General features: G+C 32.3%; 1 protein-coding gene across 2 annotated transcripts; it reads left to right on the plus strand.

Moving 5' to 3' along the window:
• The first annotated feature begins 1,523 nt into the window (after positions 1-1,523).
• LOC128392963 (putative uncharacterized protein DDB_G0286901) lies at positions 1,524-15,810 on the plus strand. Of its 2 annotated transcripts, none has more exons than XM_053353054.1 (2): positions 1,524-2,505; positions 12,798-15,810. In XM_053353054.1, the coding sequence occupies exons 1-2, from the start codon at positions 1,977-1,979 to the stop codon at positions 14,990-14,992; spliced, it is 2,724 nt and encodes a 907-aa protein (XP_053209029.1). In that variant the 5' UTR covers positions 1,524-1,976; the 3' UTR covers positions 14,993-15,810. The 2 variants fall into 2 exon arrangements, with proteins under 2 accessions (XP_053209029.1, XP_053209030.1); XM_053353055.1 differs by lacking the exon at positions 1,524-2,505 and adding an exon at positions 12,116-12,345.
• Positions 15,811-18,023: the final 2,213 nt, after the last annotated feature.

Genomic DNA, 18,023 nt, shown 5'->3' on the forward strand with positions numbered 1-18,023 from the left:
ATTAACAAAACTCTATGTAATCAAGAAAAGGACAATAACTGATTATATTGGTTTAATTTTCATTCAACCAATTAAATCAATCACCAATCTAATTGACCTTAATTACAATTATCATTTTTATATATGAAAATAAAACAAAAACTTATCATCTCAAGTTGTTTGTTATTGATAATCAATCAATTAATCAACAGGTAAATTTATCTTGCTATTATATTTACAATTACAATTAACTAATCAACTGACCAAATAATGGTGAAGGCAAATGAACCTTAATTGATTAAATTACTATTTATTTTTATATATCAATTGTAACAATTAAAGTCTCAGGTAAACATTATTATCAATTTGTTGTTTTCTTCCAGTCCAAATTACTATGATTACTAATTACCATTATGATTAAACGATTAATTAGATTTGATTGTAAATGAAAAAAAAATTAGATGATTATGATTGAGGGGTAACCTCAATGTTTACTTAATGATAATATGATATTAAATTAAATCATCATAATTAACAATTAGAATCCCTAATCAAGAGGATAACTGAAGAGACGAAACAAAAAAAAAAGTTTTATTTTGTTACTTTGATCAACTTTCATTACGATCTGACAATCAAACAAAATTTAATCAGGTTAATTATAATCCAGTTCCAAGTTTACTGAATATAAATTGTTAACTGGAATTGTAATATTTACCTTTATTATCAGTTTAATTGTTTCATTTTGTAATAATGATCATGATGAAAATCAATAATAACAATAATCTATTGGTTATTATTGAGTTTTGAAAAGTTTTTCAATAAACAATTAAAAATAACAATCAACTAATTGGCCATCATCATCATAATCGTAATAGTGATAAAATTAACAACATTGGAAACCTTAATGGTAATGATTAATTCCAAGTGTTATCAGTTAATTGTAAGGAAACAGACACTGAATTAGTTGATTGTTGATTGTGGAAGAAGAAAAAAACAAAAGTTTATTTAATCTAAAAACGGCAAACCAATAGTAAGAGAGAGAGAGAGAGAGAGAAACCAAAATAGGAATTATCATCATCCTCATCATCAACTCCTCCTTCACCTCTCATCATCATCATCATCATCATTATCTTCCTAGATTCAGGGGGATAATGTGAATAAATAACCAACAGGAAAAAGGAAACGGAAGAGTAACAGAGTAACAACAATGACGATCATCAGTTGCAAAGAGAAAAAGAGACAAAAATTACCAAGAGAACGGGACACAAGAAGCGATTAGGTTACAGGTTCTTACATGAAGATAAAAATATTACATATTCGATATGAGAGAGAGAGAAAAAAATATCAAATAAAACAAAAAGAAAATAAGAAAGAGGAGGTCAAGGGGGTGGACAGAAATTCAGAATTGAGAAAATAAAAATTACGAGAATTTTGTTGCTCGGAAAATCCGCCAGATGGGGTTAGTTGTGCATTCGCGCAAAAAGAGAGAGAAGAAGAAAAAGAAAGAGAGAGAGAGAGAGAGAGAGGGAAACAGTTTGAACAGTTGGTAACATTTGATCATCACTCTCAACATGATCAACAACAACAACGTTCATCATTATTATCCAACAATTTAAAGGTGATAATATAACTACAAATGTAAATCTCTAAATGTATATTTATTTGTAATAAGTGATATTAATTTATAAATAATAATTTATATAAGTGAACAGTGAGAGTGAGAGAGAGAGAGGGTGAGTGAGAGAGTGAAATATTTAAAATACACAGAGAGACAGAGAGAGAGAGAAAGTGAGAGAGAGTTGATTGGTTTTTTTTGTTTGGAAAAGAGAATAGAAAAAAATTGTTTTTAAGAGAATAGAACAAATTTTTTGTTCTCTTTTTTTTTCTTGTTGTTTTTTTTTCTTGTTGTTTTTTGTTGATTTGTTTCTTTCTATTTTACACCAAAGGAGATATACCAACATTTCCCCCAAGTTTTACATCGTCGATATTAAAGGAAAATGCCTCGACATAAACAACTACCCAAACGGACTAAATGTGATTCCATATTTTCTCACCTTCATCCATCTGAATCTTCACCCACCGATAAAAGTGACAACGGTTCAATTACACCAACCAGCATCTCTACCACAACGATAACTACCAACAACAACAACAACAACAGCAACACCAATAACAACCATGAGACCAATGGTTCATCAATTAGTGACCCAAATCAATCTTCTAGGTGTTCATCTAAAAAATTTTGCTTCTCTCTTGACCATCTCTCATCACCTAAACATGAGGCTAATCATAACTATCATGAGAGTAATAACAACAACAAAACATACTCTTCATCAACCTCACCATCATCATCTTACCTTCATCTCAACAATCATCTACACACCAATAATAATCATCATCATTTAAATCATCATTCTCATAATTCTCATCGGATTCATCATTCAAATCATCATAATCTGCAACATAGTCCCTCCTTGACCGGAGACAAGCAACTTGTTGATGCTTATACCAATACAATAGTACAAGGTATTTATTTCAATTAATTCTCTCTCTCTCTCTCTCTTACCTCCCTCACCCTCTCTCTCTTATGTCCATCACTTCAACATTTCTATTATTATCCCTTTATTATCATTATTTCAAATCGTTAACGGAATCGTTCAGTGAATCAGAATTGGAATCAATAGTTGTTTCCATTTTATTTTGGTCAAATTGTGCTCTCGATGTTTGATTTCTATTTTTTTCTTGGAAAAGATCAGTTACTTTTGTGAGTCTCAAATGTTTTGGAAGCATGAGAGAAGATGAGGATGAAAAAAAACATTCTATTCTGCAAAAAGAAAAAAGCCAAAATTCATATAAGGAAAGCAACAGAAAAAAGCTGTTTGTATATTCACTGAAAATCTACTGAATCCAAGATTGAAAGTAAAAGTTTTTTCTTCTTCTTTACTCAGGCAAGGTCAGTCTCTCTCTCTCTCTATTTATAAAAGTACAAGCTCTCCAATAAGAGAGAAAGGAAGAGAGAGAGAGAGAGAGAGAGAGAGAGAGAGAGAGAGAGAGAGATATACACTGAAGTGAGTGAGTGGAGATGATGAAAGAGAGAGAGAACTCGGTGGCAAGATGATGAGAAAAAAGTTAATATCATCTCTGACTTCCTTTGGCCATATTTAGCCAGAAAAACGTTTGTTGATATTTTTTGGCTAAGGCTCTGGGGTGATGATGTACTCTCATCATCCTCACCATCCTTATCCTCATCATCATCATCATCATCATCATGTAAGCACCAATACAGTAACATCCAAAAGCCAACAGTAAAGTTTAGGCTAAAGTGGAACAAACTTTTCCGCATGACTTGGATAGATTCCAGTTTGTAAAAGTAAGTATGATGATGAAGATGATGAGGATGATGCTGTTGTGGATGGTGATCATCATTCCTTACGAAAAGAGAGAGAGAGTACTGAACGAATTGACTCTTCATCTCTCCCTCTCTCCCTGTGTCCCCCTGCTAATCAGTTCTTTCTCTCTGTGCCTTATTTATATCATGATGATATCAAAAAATATTCCTGATAGTCTGAAGATTTGTGTTCATCTCCCTCCTCCGTTATTTCATCATCATAATCGGATGTGGTTAGAAACATCAACATCTGCCCAAGTACAATGACGATGATGATGATAATAATAATGATGATTCAAGTCACCAACACATACACTCACTCAAACACTCACAAACAAACAAACACCAGCATCACCACCACCACCACCAGCACAACCACTACCACCGCTCACTCACAAAAATATAAATTGTAGACAAGAAAGAGCAGAAAATTTCTCCTTGAAACTTTTTTCTCTTTTTTTCTATTCCATGTTATATTCTTGTTTCTTTTTCATTCTTTTTTGTAATATGTTGATCCATTTTCCTCTCTCTCTCTTTCTCTTATTCAATTTACCTTGTATTTACTTTTCGCACTGACCACGCCAAATAAAGAGAGAAAGAGAATCACCTGAGTCTCTCCCACATATAATTAATATATTTATATGTTACCATACACAATGACGATGTTGAGGATGAGGATGATGATGATTGTTACTACAAGAATGATTCATATGACCTTTTCTGATGATCTTCATTATCATCATCATTCTCATCTTTCCTGGGCGTACTAACTCTCTCTCTCTCTCTCTCTCTCTCTGCCAGTCCATTACAAATTAAGTCATGTCTAACATTTAATGTTTCATTTTTTATCCTTATATTTACCTGAACCTGATACGGTCATTGATATTATTGTTGTTATCATTGTTACTGTTATTATTATTATCGTCATAATGTTTATCATCATTTTTTATATGATATTTGTAATAATATCTTCATCATCATCATCATCTACTTCAGTGGGTCTTTTCAAGTATATGAAGTTCACAGTTACTGACGATGATGATGATCAACTCTTGGACTTTGAGGTCTAAGATCAATCTACCTTTTAATGTCCAATGTCCAATTCATGTAATAAAACAAAATTTCAATTCGTTAGGAATATCTTTCTATTAACATTATCTATTCCAATCAATTAACCTAATCTTATCCATGATTATGTTAAATCCTCTATGATTTATTTATTTATTATTATTATTATGAGATGATGAGGAAATTAATTTACTCTCTCATTATAGTCAATTTGATCTCATTTCTCAATCCCTCTACACTTAATCTGCCTCATCATCATCATCTCCACCACCACCACCATCTTGAACCTTAAATGTCAATAATCAACTCACACCGATGAACAAATTAATTGCTGTAATTAATTAAATCCCTTTACTGATTTTAAAAATTTCTTTTCTCTCAACTTTTCAAACAAAATATTTGCTCATTTCATATGGTTATCAAGTTACCAAATATAATCACATGAAAGTTTCTTGATTAGTCTTGAATCAATTTCACAATCAATCAACCAATTTACAGTTAATCCAGTTATGTTTTGATAAAATTTACTTTTAAGAGGATAATCCTAATCAAACTTTAATTATTATTACAATTTCGGAAGTTTCCATAAAGGTAACAATCAACATCCTGGTGAGAAAAAATCATAATAAACAACATTCACCCAAACGATTTATATATAAATATACTCACCACCATAGACATTAACATTATTATCTTGATTGTTTATTACGATGTTATTATTATTATTATTATCATGATTGTTATCATCATGAACTGAATTTCATTTGGTATGTTTACTTTTGCACCGACTCCATATGAGATGTTTTTTTTTATCTCTGATAACAAAAAATGGAAACTAGATTTACAGTTATATTATCTGAGTGGATGATACTTTTTTTTTATCATCCAGTGGATAAAGTAACAAGGGGGATTTCTGATTGGTCAAAAGTCATCATTTATTTATCATTTATCCATGAGAATGATAATAATAATTATTACAATTACAATGAAATGAATAGTGAGCCAGTTACTGAGTGAGAGCCAAAAAGTGAGATACTTTTATTACATATGGAAAACTACATATGTAAGTATTTCCAGAGTGAGACAGATGAGATAAGTGAGAATCTAGTAAATAATATTATTATTATCAACAAATTGCTTTTACTTGTTAATCATGATAATGATGATGATGATGATGATGGTGGTGGTGGTGTAGTGGTGGTGGTAGTGATAGATGAAAACTATTCTTGTTTCAATTGCCATGAGCATTGGTGGTTTTTCAGTTGCTTCCACTCTTTGGCCACTCCTATTTAAAATGTTCCATCCAGTTTCGTATAGTCCTTTTACCAAGGTTGCTACTATATTATTATCATTATCCTTTTCCTCCTCCTCCTTCACCTCCTTTTTCACTTTCTCTCCTTTCTCATCATCATTATCTACCTTCCTCTTGACATACTCTTTGTCTTCTCTCTCTCTCTCTCTCTCTTTTTACTGTCCATTGTCCACTTTTTCCTCTCCCTGTCACTTTTTCCCCTTTTCTCTCTCTCTCTCTCTCCTTTCCTGCTCGCTTTTTTTACTGCTGACCAAATAGGATAAATAGAGATGATGTTGATAGTGATGATGATTGGGCAGAAAAAAAAGTGTTACAACAATATGTAAATAAACAACAATCAACAAATGATGATGATGGTGATAACCAATACAACTAACACTTGACCTAAATAGTTTTGTATATCAACTTGTATTTTGTTGTTTATTTTTTTACAACAGAAAAATTTGCTTACTTTCAACGTTGAAACAGAAAAACAAATCATTTGAAACACTCAAATTGATTTAATTAAAGAGAGAGAGAGATATATATATAAAACCGTACAATTAATATCATCATCATCATCAATCATCCTCCTAGTAAATTGTTAAATCAGATGATTAACCAATATAATCATGGCTAATCATTCAATATTAGAGATAATTTAATTTGTTGTTGATCATTTGTCTCTCTCTCTCTCTCTCTCTCTCTCTCTCTCTCTCCCATTTACTGTTGATTAACTTTCTCTCGCCTCTATGAACTTACCTTTGATAAATAACAATACCAATTGTAAAGGCTCATTTAATTATCATTAATTAGTTAATTAATTCACTCATTATAATAATATTCATCTTTCTCTCTCAGTCTCTTACTACAGATGCTTATTAGTGTTGTCCTTTTTTTTATCATCCTCATCATCATTAAGCATTATTATTAATGTTAATCATCATAACAAAAGTCAATTGTGTCTCTCTCATCTATCCACACCAATTAAGTTCATATTACATTATCATTAGAAACAGTTACAGGGTCACTCGCCATTCAACTTTCTCTCTCTCTCTGTATGTTTACAATTCTGATTCACTGTTAACTTTTTGCCTTTTTTGTCAATAGACTTTTACAACGAGTTGTTAACTGGTTTTTTCTTCATCATCTCACTGTTTTTTTACTACTCCCTCTCTTCCTCCTTTCTTTTTTCTCTTTCTTTCTTCTTCCTCTGTTGATTGTTAGCTACATTTTCTGTCTTCATCTTTATCTTCATCTTCCTTCTTCCTCATCATGACAAGAATCTCAATTTAGGCCAATTTATTCATATACTCATTTCACTTTCTCTCAAACTTTTTTTTTCCACTCTCCGCTCTGAAGTAATATAAATATACTCTCATGCCTCAAGTTAAATGAGGTTGTGTGGTTGATGTTGTTCTTGTGTAGTAGTTGTTGTTTGTGTTGCAAATTGAATATAATTGTTAAGTGTCCAAGCAATTTATGTGTGTGTGTATATGCTGAGGATATCCCAAGAAAGGAGATGATGATAACAATAATGATGATGACGATGAAGATGATGTGGATGATAACAACAGATATTAAATGGTCATTTAACAACTTTTATCAAGACAAGTTATTAACTTTATTCAACCACAAAATACCACTTCTCTTCCTCCCACCCTCCCACTCCCACTTCCACTTTCTCTTTCTCTCTCGTTTTCTTTCTTGTCTTACTTTTCTCTCTTTTACTTAATTGATTCTCTCTCTCTCTCTCTCTCTCTCTCTCTCTCTCTCTCTCTCTTCTTTCTTTCTTTCCCACCCTCACTCTTTCTTTCTCCCTCTATTATCTGTGTATGGTTTCAATGAATTTTTGTGGATTCATTGAGCCTTATCATGTATTATTATTATGTATCTCTCTCTCTCTCTCTCTCTGTATGTGTGTGTTTGTAGCTTCAATGTTTATTAGTAAATAATGGCTACAATTAAAAGGAGCAGCAGAAAAAATAGCATCTCTCTCTCTCTTACACACACAAACACACAATGTTAGGTTTTATTTGCGTATTTAACTGTTTGTTTGATGTAATTTTATCTTCATCATCTCACTTTTGAATTTCTCTTTCTCTCTCTTCATCATCACCACCCCACTCACTTACTCTTTCACTTTTTACTTCATATCACCCACTTTCTTTCAAGACACTCACTCGTATATATGTTTTCATTTTTTTCTTCAACTTTTACTTGATGTTGAAGCTTAAAAGTTACAAGATCATCATCATTATCATCCTCAGGGTTTGTAGTTCTCTCTCTCTCTCTCTCTCTCACTCACTTTCTATCTTCATGATGACCAATTGATAGCCTTGACTTGTTGCTGTTACTACTGCTGATACTACTACTACTGGAGATGTTGGTGATGATGATGATGAGTTGCTGTTACTGCTGATACTACTACTACTGGAGATGTTGGTGATGATGATGATGAAAGCAAGAAAAAAAGCAAGAGGATGTAATATTAATGACAAGTTTTCAAGGTTGAATGATTATTATTGGATAAAGTAAAAGTTTTTAATTTGATTTAAAGTGAAAAATCAGTGAGAAACCTCAATCACCAGTAGGAAAAAAAAGTATCAAACAACAATCACAATTAGTGATTAGTTTATTTTTTCATCATCATGCTCATCATATTGTCCTGTTCAATATCATTGAGTTTGGTGAACACAAGAAAAAACAACCTTATCATTATCATTAGATAATAAAGGTAACTACAAAGTGAGAAAAATCTTTGGGTCATCCTTGAGTAAGAATAAACAACAAGTAACACACCAACATGAAACTGATCCCAATGGTGAGAGAGAGAGAGAGAGAGAGATGAGGTCAAGCCACGGTGATAGTGATAATAGTATATTAGGTGGATGATGATGATGATGATGAATCTCTCTTTTCATTTTCATCATCATCATGAGTATGGAAAAATATTCCACCCAAAGTTTGAAACTTTCTCAATGTTTATCTTGATGAGTTTCCTGACGATTATGATGAGAGGACAATGTGTTGATGATTTTTGATGTAAATTCCAACAACAATGATTTATAATGATGAAAATGAATTAGGTAATGATTTAAATGAATCAAAAATAATGATGATTATGATGATGATGATCAAATGATCATCTTAATGGTCACGTAGGAGTTTTAGGTTGCATTGTTGTCGTTTTGTGTGAGTGTGTTAACGTTTTTTTGTTTTCTTTTGGTGCTTTTCTTGTTTACAATCAAGTCAGTTTGTCCTTTTTTATGCTCACTTGTTGGCACTCATTTCTGTGTCTTCGTATTGTAATTGGTGTTTTTTTTTGTTCTTTTAACGATTTTAATGTGAGTTAATCTGAGTGGGGCGATGGCGTTTAAATGTGTTGATGAGTCTTATATAACACTTTTTGTTTTTCTCTTTTTTCTCTCCTGTTCTTATTATCTTTATTCATTATCTTCGTCACCAGAATCACTAATCATATCTAATCTTCATCATTAGGATACTAATGATGGTGAAGCTCGATGGGTTAGTTTGCAAGGGAGAAGAAGATGATCAGTGAAAGAGTGAGAAAGGGGGAGAAGAGGGAGAAGGAGACAAGGGATTATTCTTGGATAGATTGGGGTGTGTGAGGGTATTTGGTGAGTTTATGTAAGGGAAATATTGTCACAGAGAAAAAAAAATCCTCTCTCTTTTTTCTCTTTCTTTTTCATCTTCCTCATCATTCTCTCTCTTTCTCTCTATGTGAGTGTAAGTTTGCTGCTGTCAGGAGGCAAACGGAAATAGCATGAACAATGGATATGTTTGATTTCAATTTCTCTCTTGGTTTTTCTCTATGTGCCAGTTTCTCTCTCTCTCTCTCTCTCTCTCTCTTCCTTCTTTCTTTCTCATCAGCATCATTCATTGACTATGTCTTGTTATTACTAAGGTCTATTTCTTGCCACCGCCACTTCATTTCCACCACTACCCATGACAACCAATTAGCCAAGAAACTTCATCCACTCTCCATTTCCCTTATTTTAACCCTTGGATAATAACGATCGCTTAAAAGTGAAACTTGCACAAAAAAAGTTTGACTTTAGATTAGCAAAAAAAACTACTGACCAATGGTAAATTATCCCATCTCTCAATACATTCAATTATCTAATCCAAACGATCACGTGGTAATGATTGACATTATCATGGTCATTATAATGACTAATATGGTAAAATATGTGATGACCATTACTTCAGCTGACCTTGTGTGCATGTTGTTGATTAGTGTTTAATGTGGGTTTAAACGAAAATATTTTGATCTTAATTAATTTTGATTCCATTTTTTTCTAAATGTTTTCTCTCTCATCTTCATCCAAACTCATCATCTTATCTTCATCTTAAACTATCTGGGTAGTATCCACAAACTAACATCATTTATTACTCCCCCTAACTCCCTCTTCGTCATTTCCTTTCTCTCTCGTTTAATCTTATCTTCTCCCCCTCCTATGCAATTAATCCATCGTATTTTCAGGCACTCTCTCTCTCTCTCTCAAATTCTAAGTGTCTGTTTTTCCCCTTAAGATTATAAAGTTAAATGAAAAAAGAGCTTAGGTAAAGTTAAGTAACTTTCATCAGTTGAGTTTCCAGCATTTTCCGGTTTGCCGAGAATGAGAGATTCTTAGACAGAGAGAGAAAGAGACAGAGTTGGAAAGGGCGACAATTTAGAAAGAAAAAGCGACAGAGAACAGAGAAAGAGATCTATGTGTTATCATCTATGGTAAAGAAAGTAATTCTGATGATCGGATATTTATCCTCATCATCACCATGATGATGATAAAAAGTAACCGGGTTTTTGACTAAACCTCAATAACCGGTTGCTTGTTAATCATATCCAATGAAACATATCAGTGGCATCTATTGACTTAATTATAAACTATTGTCAGAATGAAAACAAATTTAAATTGTATCAATTGATTAACGATTGAGATCATCGTTAATCAATTGGATTGATTTTTTTCTCTCTCACTTACTCACTCACTCAATATAATCAACTTTCGGTAACAATCCTTTTTCTTGATTGTTGTTTATCTTCATCATTATCATCTTTTGATTGTTGTTACTGTTTGATAATCAAAAGACCGTAAAAAGTAAATTAGGTCAATCAGATGATTGACTGACCGGGTTGAAGGGGGAAAGGTTGATTTTTTTTATTCGATTTAGTTTTTTTCTTCTCTTCTTGATCTCTTTGTATGTGTGTCCACGCGTCTACCTTTTGTTTAGCATCTTTTTTGCTGGACATTGAAACCCTTCTTGTCCTCCTACTACTTTGTCTCGTAAAGCACAAAGGCTTTAGCAAGGTCCAGATGATGTTATTTAGGATGTTGGTCAGTTTACTGTTATTTCCTGTTTTTGTTGTGTCGCGAGTTAACTGTTGGCCTAGTTAGTTTTGTGACCCTCTCTCACTCTGTCTCTCTGTCTCTCTGTCTCTCTCTCTCTCTCTTCCTTGAACTCTCGAGGAAGACAATAAGGTTAAAGATAAGAGATGAGTGTATAAAATGGGGTCAAACCTATGGACCAATGGGTGACCCATGGGTGACCACGACTCACGATCATCTTGCATGTATTTCTAAACCATTATCGATACAAAATCTTTACTCTTTTTTTATCAATTCTTTTTTTGTTCATCATCATCTTCTCTCTCTCTCTCTCACTTACAACTTCCTCTGACCCTCTACCTCCTCCTCTTTTTCATCCTCCTTCATCCTCATGGAGATTTAGCTTTTCAATTCTTTTTCTTTGAAAATCATCATCAATCTTTCATTTCTATCTCTCTCCTTTCCTTTCTCATTTATCATCATCCTCATCATGTTAACTTTTATTTTTCTCTTTCAAATTTTCATCATTTTCCATTTCAATTCTCTTTTTTCATTTCTATTCCTTATTCATAATCTTAACATCCTCATCATCAATACAATAAATTTAATCAATTTATATGGTGAATCTCAAATTGGCCAAATCTTTAGTCTTTCTCTCTCTCTTTTTTCATCTTCTTCTTCCTTTATTTGTCATCTTGTCTCTTACTCATGAGAATTATCATCATTCTCACCATGATTTACTAATGGACATGACATGAGAGACATGAAGTGATCAGAATCAATTTGAACTCTTCCAGGGCTGAGTTTCAATTTCTATCGATGGGTGATTTCCATCATCACCTTCACTCTCTCATTGATATTACTTTAAAGAAAAAAAAATGTTCAATCTCCTTAATCCATTATAACCAGATCAATATGTTTCATTGTTGTTCACAGATCTGAGAATTGATCGTAAGTCAATGATGATAAAAAAAAGTGATCATCATCATGAAGAGATAGATGAGGATAAAGGTGATATATATTTTTTAAGATTAATCTGTGATGATGAGGATGAATGAATGAAAATTTTGTTCACCATCAAATTGAATTAAAATGTTTCTTTTCTCATAAAATAAAATCAGAAAAAAAAAGAATCAATATTTTCCAAATTTCACTTTCTCCCAATTCTTAAACTTGAATACAGACAGAGAGAAAGAGATAGAGGAACAGGTCAGGGAACATATTCTGATGTATTGAACTTTTTCTGACGATTCTCTGATTCCCCTAAGGTGGGTGTAAGATAAAACACTTATCCTCATCCCAAATAGAAAATCATCTTCCTTATCCTCTTATCACACCTTTTTGTTCATAAAGTTTACTATTATCATCACCATGATGATTTTTTTTCACACACAGAGTAACATGGTAACCACCATGATTATTATTTCACATGAAGAGGCAAGAAAAGGGAGGAAAGGTAACCTTTTATCCTTCCTCTCTCTCTCTCTCACTCATGAAAATGTTGTCATATTATGAATATTTAATCACCATGAATTAGTAGCACGATTCATGGTGTTGAAAGAAATGAAGTTTTATCCTTGGACATGGATAATGGTGCTGATAAGTGTGACGATGGATTGATGATAATAGTAAATCTAACAAATAGGGTTAATCTTATTGTTTTTTTTTCCTAATTAACTAAATTGTTTTTTTTTCTTCTACTTTTGTTTTCTATCATCAGAACCAACATCAGTCACCTGTTATACCTGTAAAAAGATATTTAATTCATCCTGGAATTTGATGCAACATGCACAAAATTTTCATGGAATCAAGATTTATGTCGATACTAACAATGAACCCTATCATCTTAATGGACGAGCTTCCAATGGAAACAGCAATCACCAGCAATCATCTTCCTCTTCTTCCTCCTCTTTATCCTCTTCTTCATCATCATTTTCCTCTGGATCAAATCCAAATGCCTCCGCTTTGGCGATAATCAATAATATCAATAATAATATTAATAGAGAAAATAATAATAATAATAATAATAATAATAATACCACTACAACGTCAACCCTTACCAATGGTGGACGAAGTAGTAATGGTGGTGGTAATCATCATCATCATCATCTACTTGATGGTTTAAATCATCTTTCCCACCACTCACCTCATCATCATCACCATCATCTTAATAGGAATTCATCTCCTCTCTCATTATCATCTTCCGCTGCAACCAACCTAAGTCGTCATCATCATTCACCTTCAAATAATCCGGTAGCATCACTTAATGCTGCTATTGCCGCTGCTGCGGTGGCCGCTGTTTCTGCAGCTGCTGCAGCCGCTTCAAATAATGGCGGTGATAATAATAATGGAAATGGTTCTGATAGAGTAGGAGGAGGAGGAGGAGGTAATGGTGCAAGTGGTAATAATAATAATGGTGGTTTACCTGGTCATCTTAACTCGTCATCTTCACCTTTATCTTCAGCATCACCTCTTAACCATCATCATCATCATCACCATAATCATCCCTCTTCAGCAACAGCAAACTCAGTCTCACAGTTTAACGCTGCAATGGCTGCTGCCGCTGCCGCTGTTGATGTTGGTTTACCATCATTTCTTTTCTCAACCTCTCTCGGTGGACCGGCTCACCCTTTACTACCCATACCACTTAACCACAGTTCACTTTTAGCTGCCATTGCCCAAGCCTCAAGGGCATCTTCATCTTCAACAACGTTACCATCTTCATTAGCTCCAACAATTAATTCAGTTCTTAATTCAACTGTACCTAGTCAACAAGATATTTGCAGTGCAACCTCTAATCATTCATCACCGATAACCAATTTAACCACCACCCTTGATGAAAGATCATCATCAACAGGAGGAGATAGTATATGTGGTAGTGGAAGTGGCGGCGGCGGTGGGGGTAATGGTAACGGTGTAGGATCAATTATTGGTGGCAATGGCAATGGTGACCGTTTAGGAAGTGGTGGTGCAAATAATTTAACAATTGGTAATAATGAGATGCGTTCAAGTATCTTAGGCGGAGGTGGATTAATGATTGGTAACGATTTACGTGTTAAATGTGAACCACGTAACAGTCTTAGTAATATGCTGGGAGGTGACAGTTTAGCCGGAGTGGGAATGTTACTTGGAAATGATCTTCGGATAAAATGTGAATCCCGTAATAATAATATAAATAATAATAATCTAAACAATAGTTTAAATGATGCTATTGGAAGCGGAGGATTAGGAATGTTATTAGGAAATGATTTACGTATTAAATGTGAACCACGTAATAGTATTGGCGGTGGTATTGGTGATAATCTTGGAGGAATGTTAATAGCAAATGACCTTAGGATAAAATGTGAACCTCGTAATAATAATAATCTATCAAATAATAGTGGTGATATTGTTGGTATTGGTGGTGGCGGTGGGATTAGTGAAACAACACGAACAAGTAGTGGTGGTGGTGGTGGTGGAAGTGGTGGCCGAGGGGCTAAAGAGGGTGGTCATACCCGATCTCGCAATGATACCTGTGAATATTGTGGTAAAGTGTTCAAAAATTGTTCCAACCTAACGGTACACCGGAGGTCACATACCGGTGAGAAACCATATAAATGTGAATTATGTTCATATGCTTGTGCTCAATCATCCAAGTTAACCCGACACATGAAGACTCATGGTCGTTTAGGTAAAGATGTATATCGATGTCGATTTTGTAATATGCCTTTCTCAGTACCTTCGACCCTTGAAAAGCACATGAGACGGTGCGGGGTGGGCTCATTAAACTCGTCAAACAGTCAAACAGCTACAGCCAATGATTCAGCCCTTTCATTGATATCAACCTCTTCCAATTCACCTTTAATATCATCTAATTTACCCCTTTCACTGACCTTCAATGATACAAGTAACAGTGTTGATGGAGAGATTAATTGATTTTAAAAATCAAACCAAACACCCAATTAACTAAATTATGTTATATATATATTATTATAAAATTAATAATGATAATTAATAATAATCCAAACACTCAATTGTTTGAATGTATAAATTGTGTCACCATTATTATTATTATTATTATCATTATTATTATCAAACAACATTATCATCATCGTTGTAGTCGTCGTTGTCATCATCATCATCATCATCATCATCAATCCCAACAACAATTAAACCTAATTGCAAACCAAAAACAAAAAAACACATACACACACCAACACAAAAAAACCAACCAAAACTTTCAACAACAATTACCATCAACTCGTCAACAATTAACAACAATCAGCACACACATACACATACATACATACATACACACACACATAAACAACCAACAAAATCAATTGATTGTCATTGTTTTCATTAATTCAGTTAATAAAAAAAATTGAACAAAAAACAAAATTCAAGATAATATAAAGATATAAAAACAATTAATTATTACAATTTATCATTTATTATTCAATTTGCATTTTTCATTTCAAGTTCATCATCATCATCATCATCATGCTCATCACCCTCTTCCTACCCACAAACCCACCCAACAACAACAACAACAACAACAATGATACCAACAATATAAATATCAAATCATCAACAATCAACAACACTAATTAACTAAATTAATCATCAATTAGAAGAAAAAAAAACTTTAATTTTACCTTTTTAACCAAAACATACCAAATGAACAATCAACAAACCTAATAAGCTTTATATTAATTTATATATATTAATTGTTATTATATTATTATCATTAATTGTTGTTTTCTTTTTCTTTATGCTAACTGATCAAAGGGCAAAATATACACACAATTTTTACCCTAATAAAGTTAATCAATGTCTCAAATTGTTGAATGAAGAGAAGAGGCTAAAAGAGAGAGAGAGAAAGAAATTAGTTGATGACAATTACGAAAATTAGATTAACAATTAGAAACAATCAACCTAATCGATGGTCATCAACCTTAAATATCATTTCAATTATCATTTACCTTTTCTTTATGTTGATCATCTTAACTCAGGTAACCTTTTCTCCTCCTTCTCATCCTCCTTCCTCCTCCTTCTTCCTCTTTCTTTACTTTCTTTCTCTTCTCCTTCAACTCTCCTCCTTCCTCTTTCTCCTCCTCCTCCTCCTTATTTTCCTCCTCCTTCCATCACCATTACCACCACATCTCCATCTCCACCACCACCACTTCCACCTCCACCTCAACCTCTACCTTCAAATATCTTATAGGAAAAAAATCTAAGAATGAAAAACTTTTTTTTTTCCTTCTTCAATAGTAACAATTCATTTCGATTGATATCTAATTATTATCAATCAAAAATCTAATTGTTGTTGTTATTGTTGTTCCCCTATTGTAACAATTAACCTGAAATGTTTAATTCCTTACGGTCAAAACGTTGAAACAATCGGATGAACAGATTAATCAATGAAAACAATTACCATACTCAATTAGCATTAATCAAATCAAAGTTTAATTGTGGTCATTAAATCAATCAAACTCAATATCCAAAGCTCATTAATCAATTATTTTCATAAAACGATAATAATAATGAAAAAAAAAATTGATCAACTAATTTCAGAGTTTCTGTTTTAATTGATTGATTTAATACTAATTAAATGTTTTCTTGTTTCGGGATCACAATTAAACTCATGTTTTAAATTTGACAATTGACTCTATATTATAATGATTATTATGATGATTATTTTTGATGATTATTGTAATGATTATTATCATTATTATGATTATAATTAACATCATTGTGATGGTCACGATTTAAATTATTGTTAAATTGAGTCTCTCTCTCACTAACTATCTACCTGAATGGATGTTGGTGTGCTTGGTGATTTTTAAGGTAAACATTTGGGAAAAAAAGGTAAACAAACAAATCAACAGTAAACCTTAATCATTGAATCAATTGATCCATGAAACCCATTAACACGGTCATTATGATTATGATTAACTAATCAACTAATCACAATGACAATTTACAATTGACCCTCGATCACGATTGACTTTTTTTTTACAATTCGAAGCAAAAAAAAAATAGTCCACTCATTAAATCGGAGTGAATATTGGTCTGGATTTTTTTTTCTCATTCCAATTGATGATTAAATTAACCTCGTTCTTTAACATCACAATTAAGTTAATCACTTTCTCATCTTAATGATAAATTGTAATCATTATATTGTGGGTGATTAATCTGATTTGATTATTATCTCTCTCTCTCTCTCTCTCTCTAAATGTAAATAATATAATACTTACAATTTTGATCAATCCTTCAAATGTAATCAATTAATTGGCTAAATTGTTGTTGTTTTGATTTACCTGTTGATTGTTAATTGTTATCAAGTCATCAACTTTTATTAATGATAACAATATATAATACAACCTAATGGTTGATTTGATTTGTTGTTTTTGTTTTCTTGTTGCTGTTTTATGTGTTAATTAACACGTTAATTGTAATGAATTAACAATCTATCTGATTAAGCCAAATGGACAATCAATTGATCAGTTGATTGTGATTAATTTTAATCAATTATCTTTGGGCGTTTTCTGAGCCTTCCATTTGATATATTATATTATATTACCATTTTTCATCAACAACAATCAGATCAACAATTAAAATTTATAATCAAATTGTGTTCAACTAAATGGTTTGATTATTTTAATCATAATAATAATAATATTAATGGTACGATGAGATAATTTAATTATCACTGGACAGTTAATTAGTTAATTATCATTATTATTTTTATTATTATGATTGTTAGGAGGATGTTAATCAACGTTGGTGGTTTTTGTGTGGTTAAAATTGTTATCATCAGTAATTATTATTATTATTACAATTAATTGTTATCATTAACCATAACAATTTAGTGTACAATTAAACGTCTAACAATCAATATTAATCAATATGATTAATAGTAAATATATTTACCTTTTCTGATAAGAGATTCATAAGTAAAGAC

This window comes from Panonychus citri, unplaced genomic scaffold (assembly GCF_014898815.1).
Source record: "Panonychus citri isolate SS breed McGregor unplaced genomic scaffold, ASM1489881v1 Contig00138, whole genome shotgun sequence".
Taxonomy (NCBI): domain Eukaryota; kingdom Metazoa; phylum Arthropoda; class Arachnida; order Trombidiformes; family Tetranychidae; genus Panonychus; species Panonychus citri.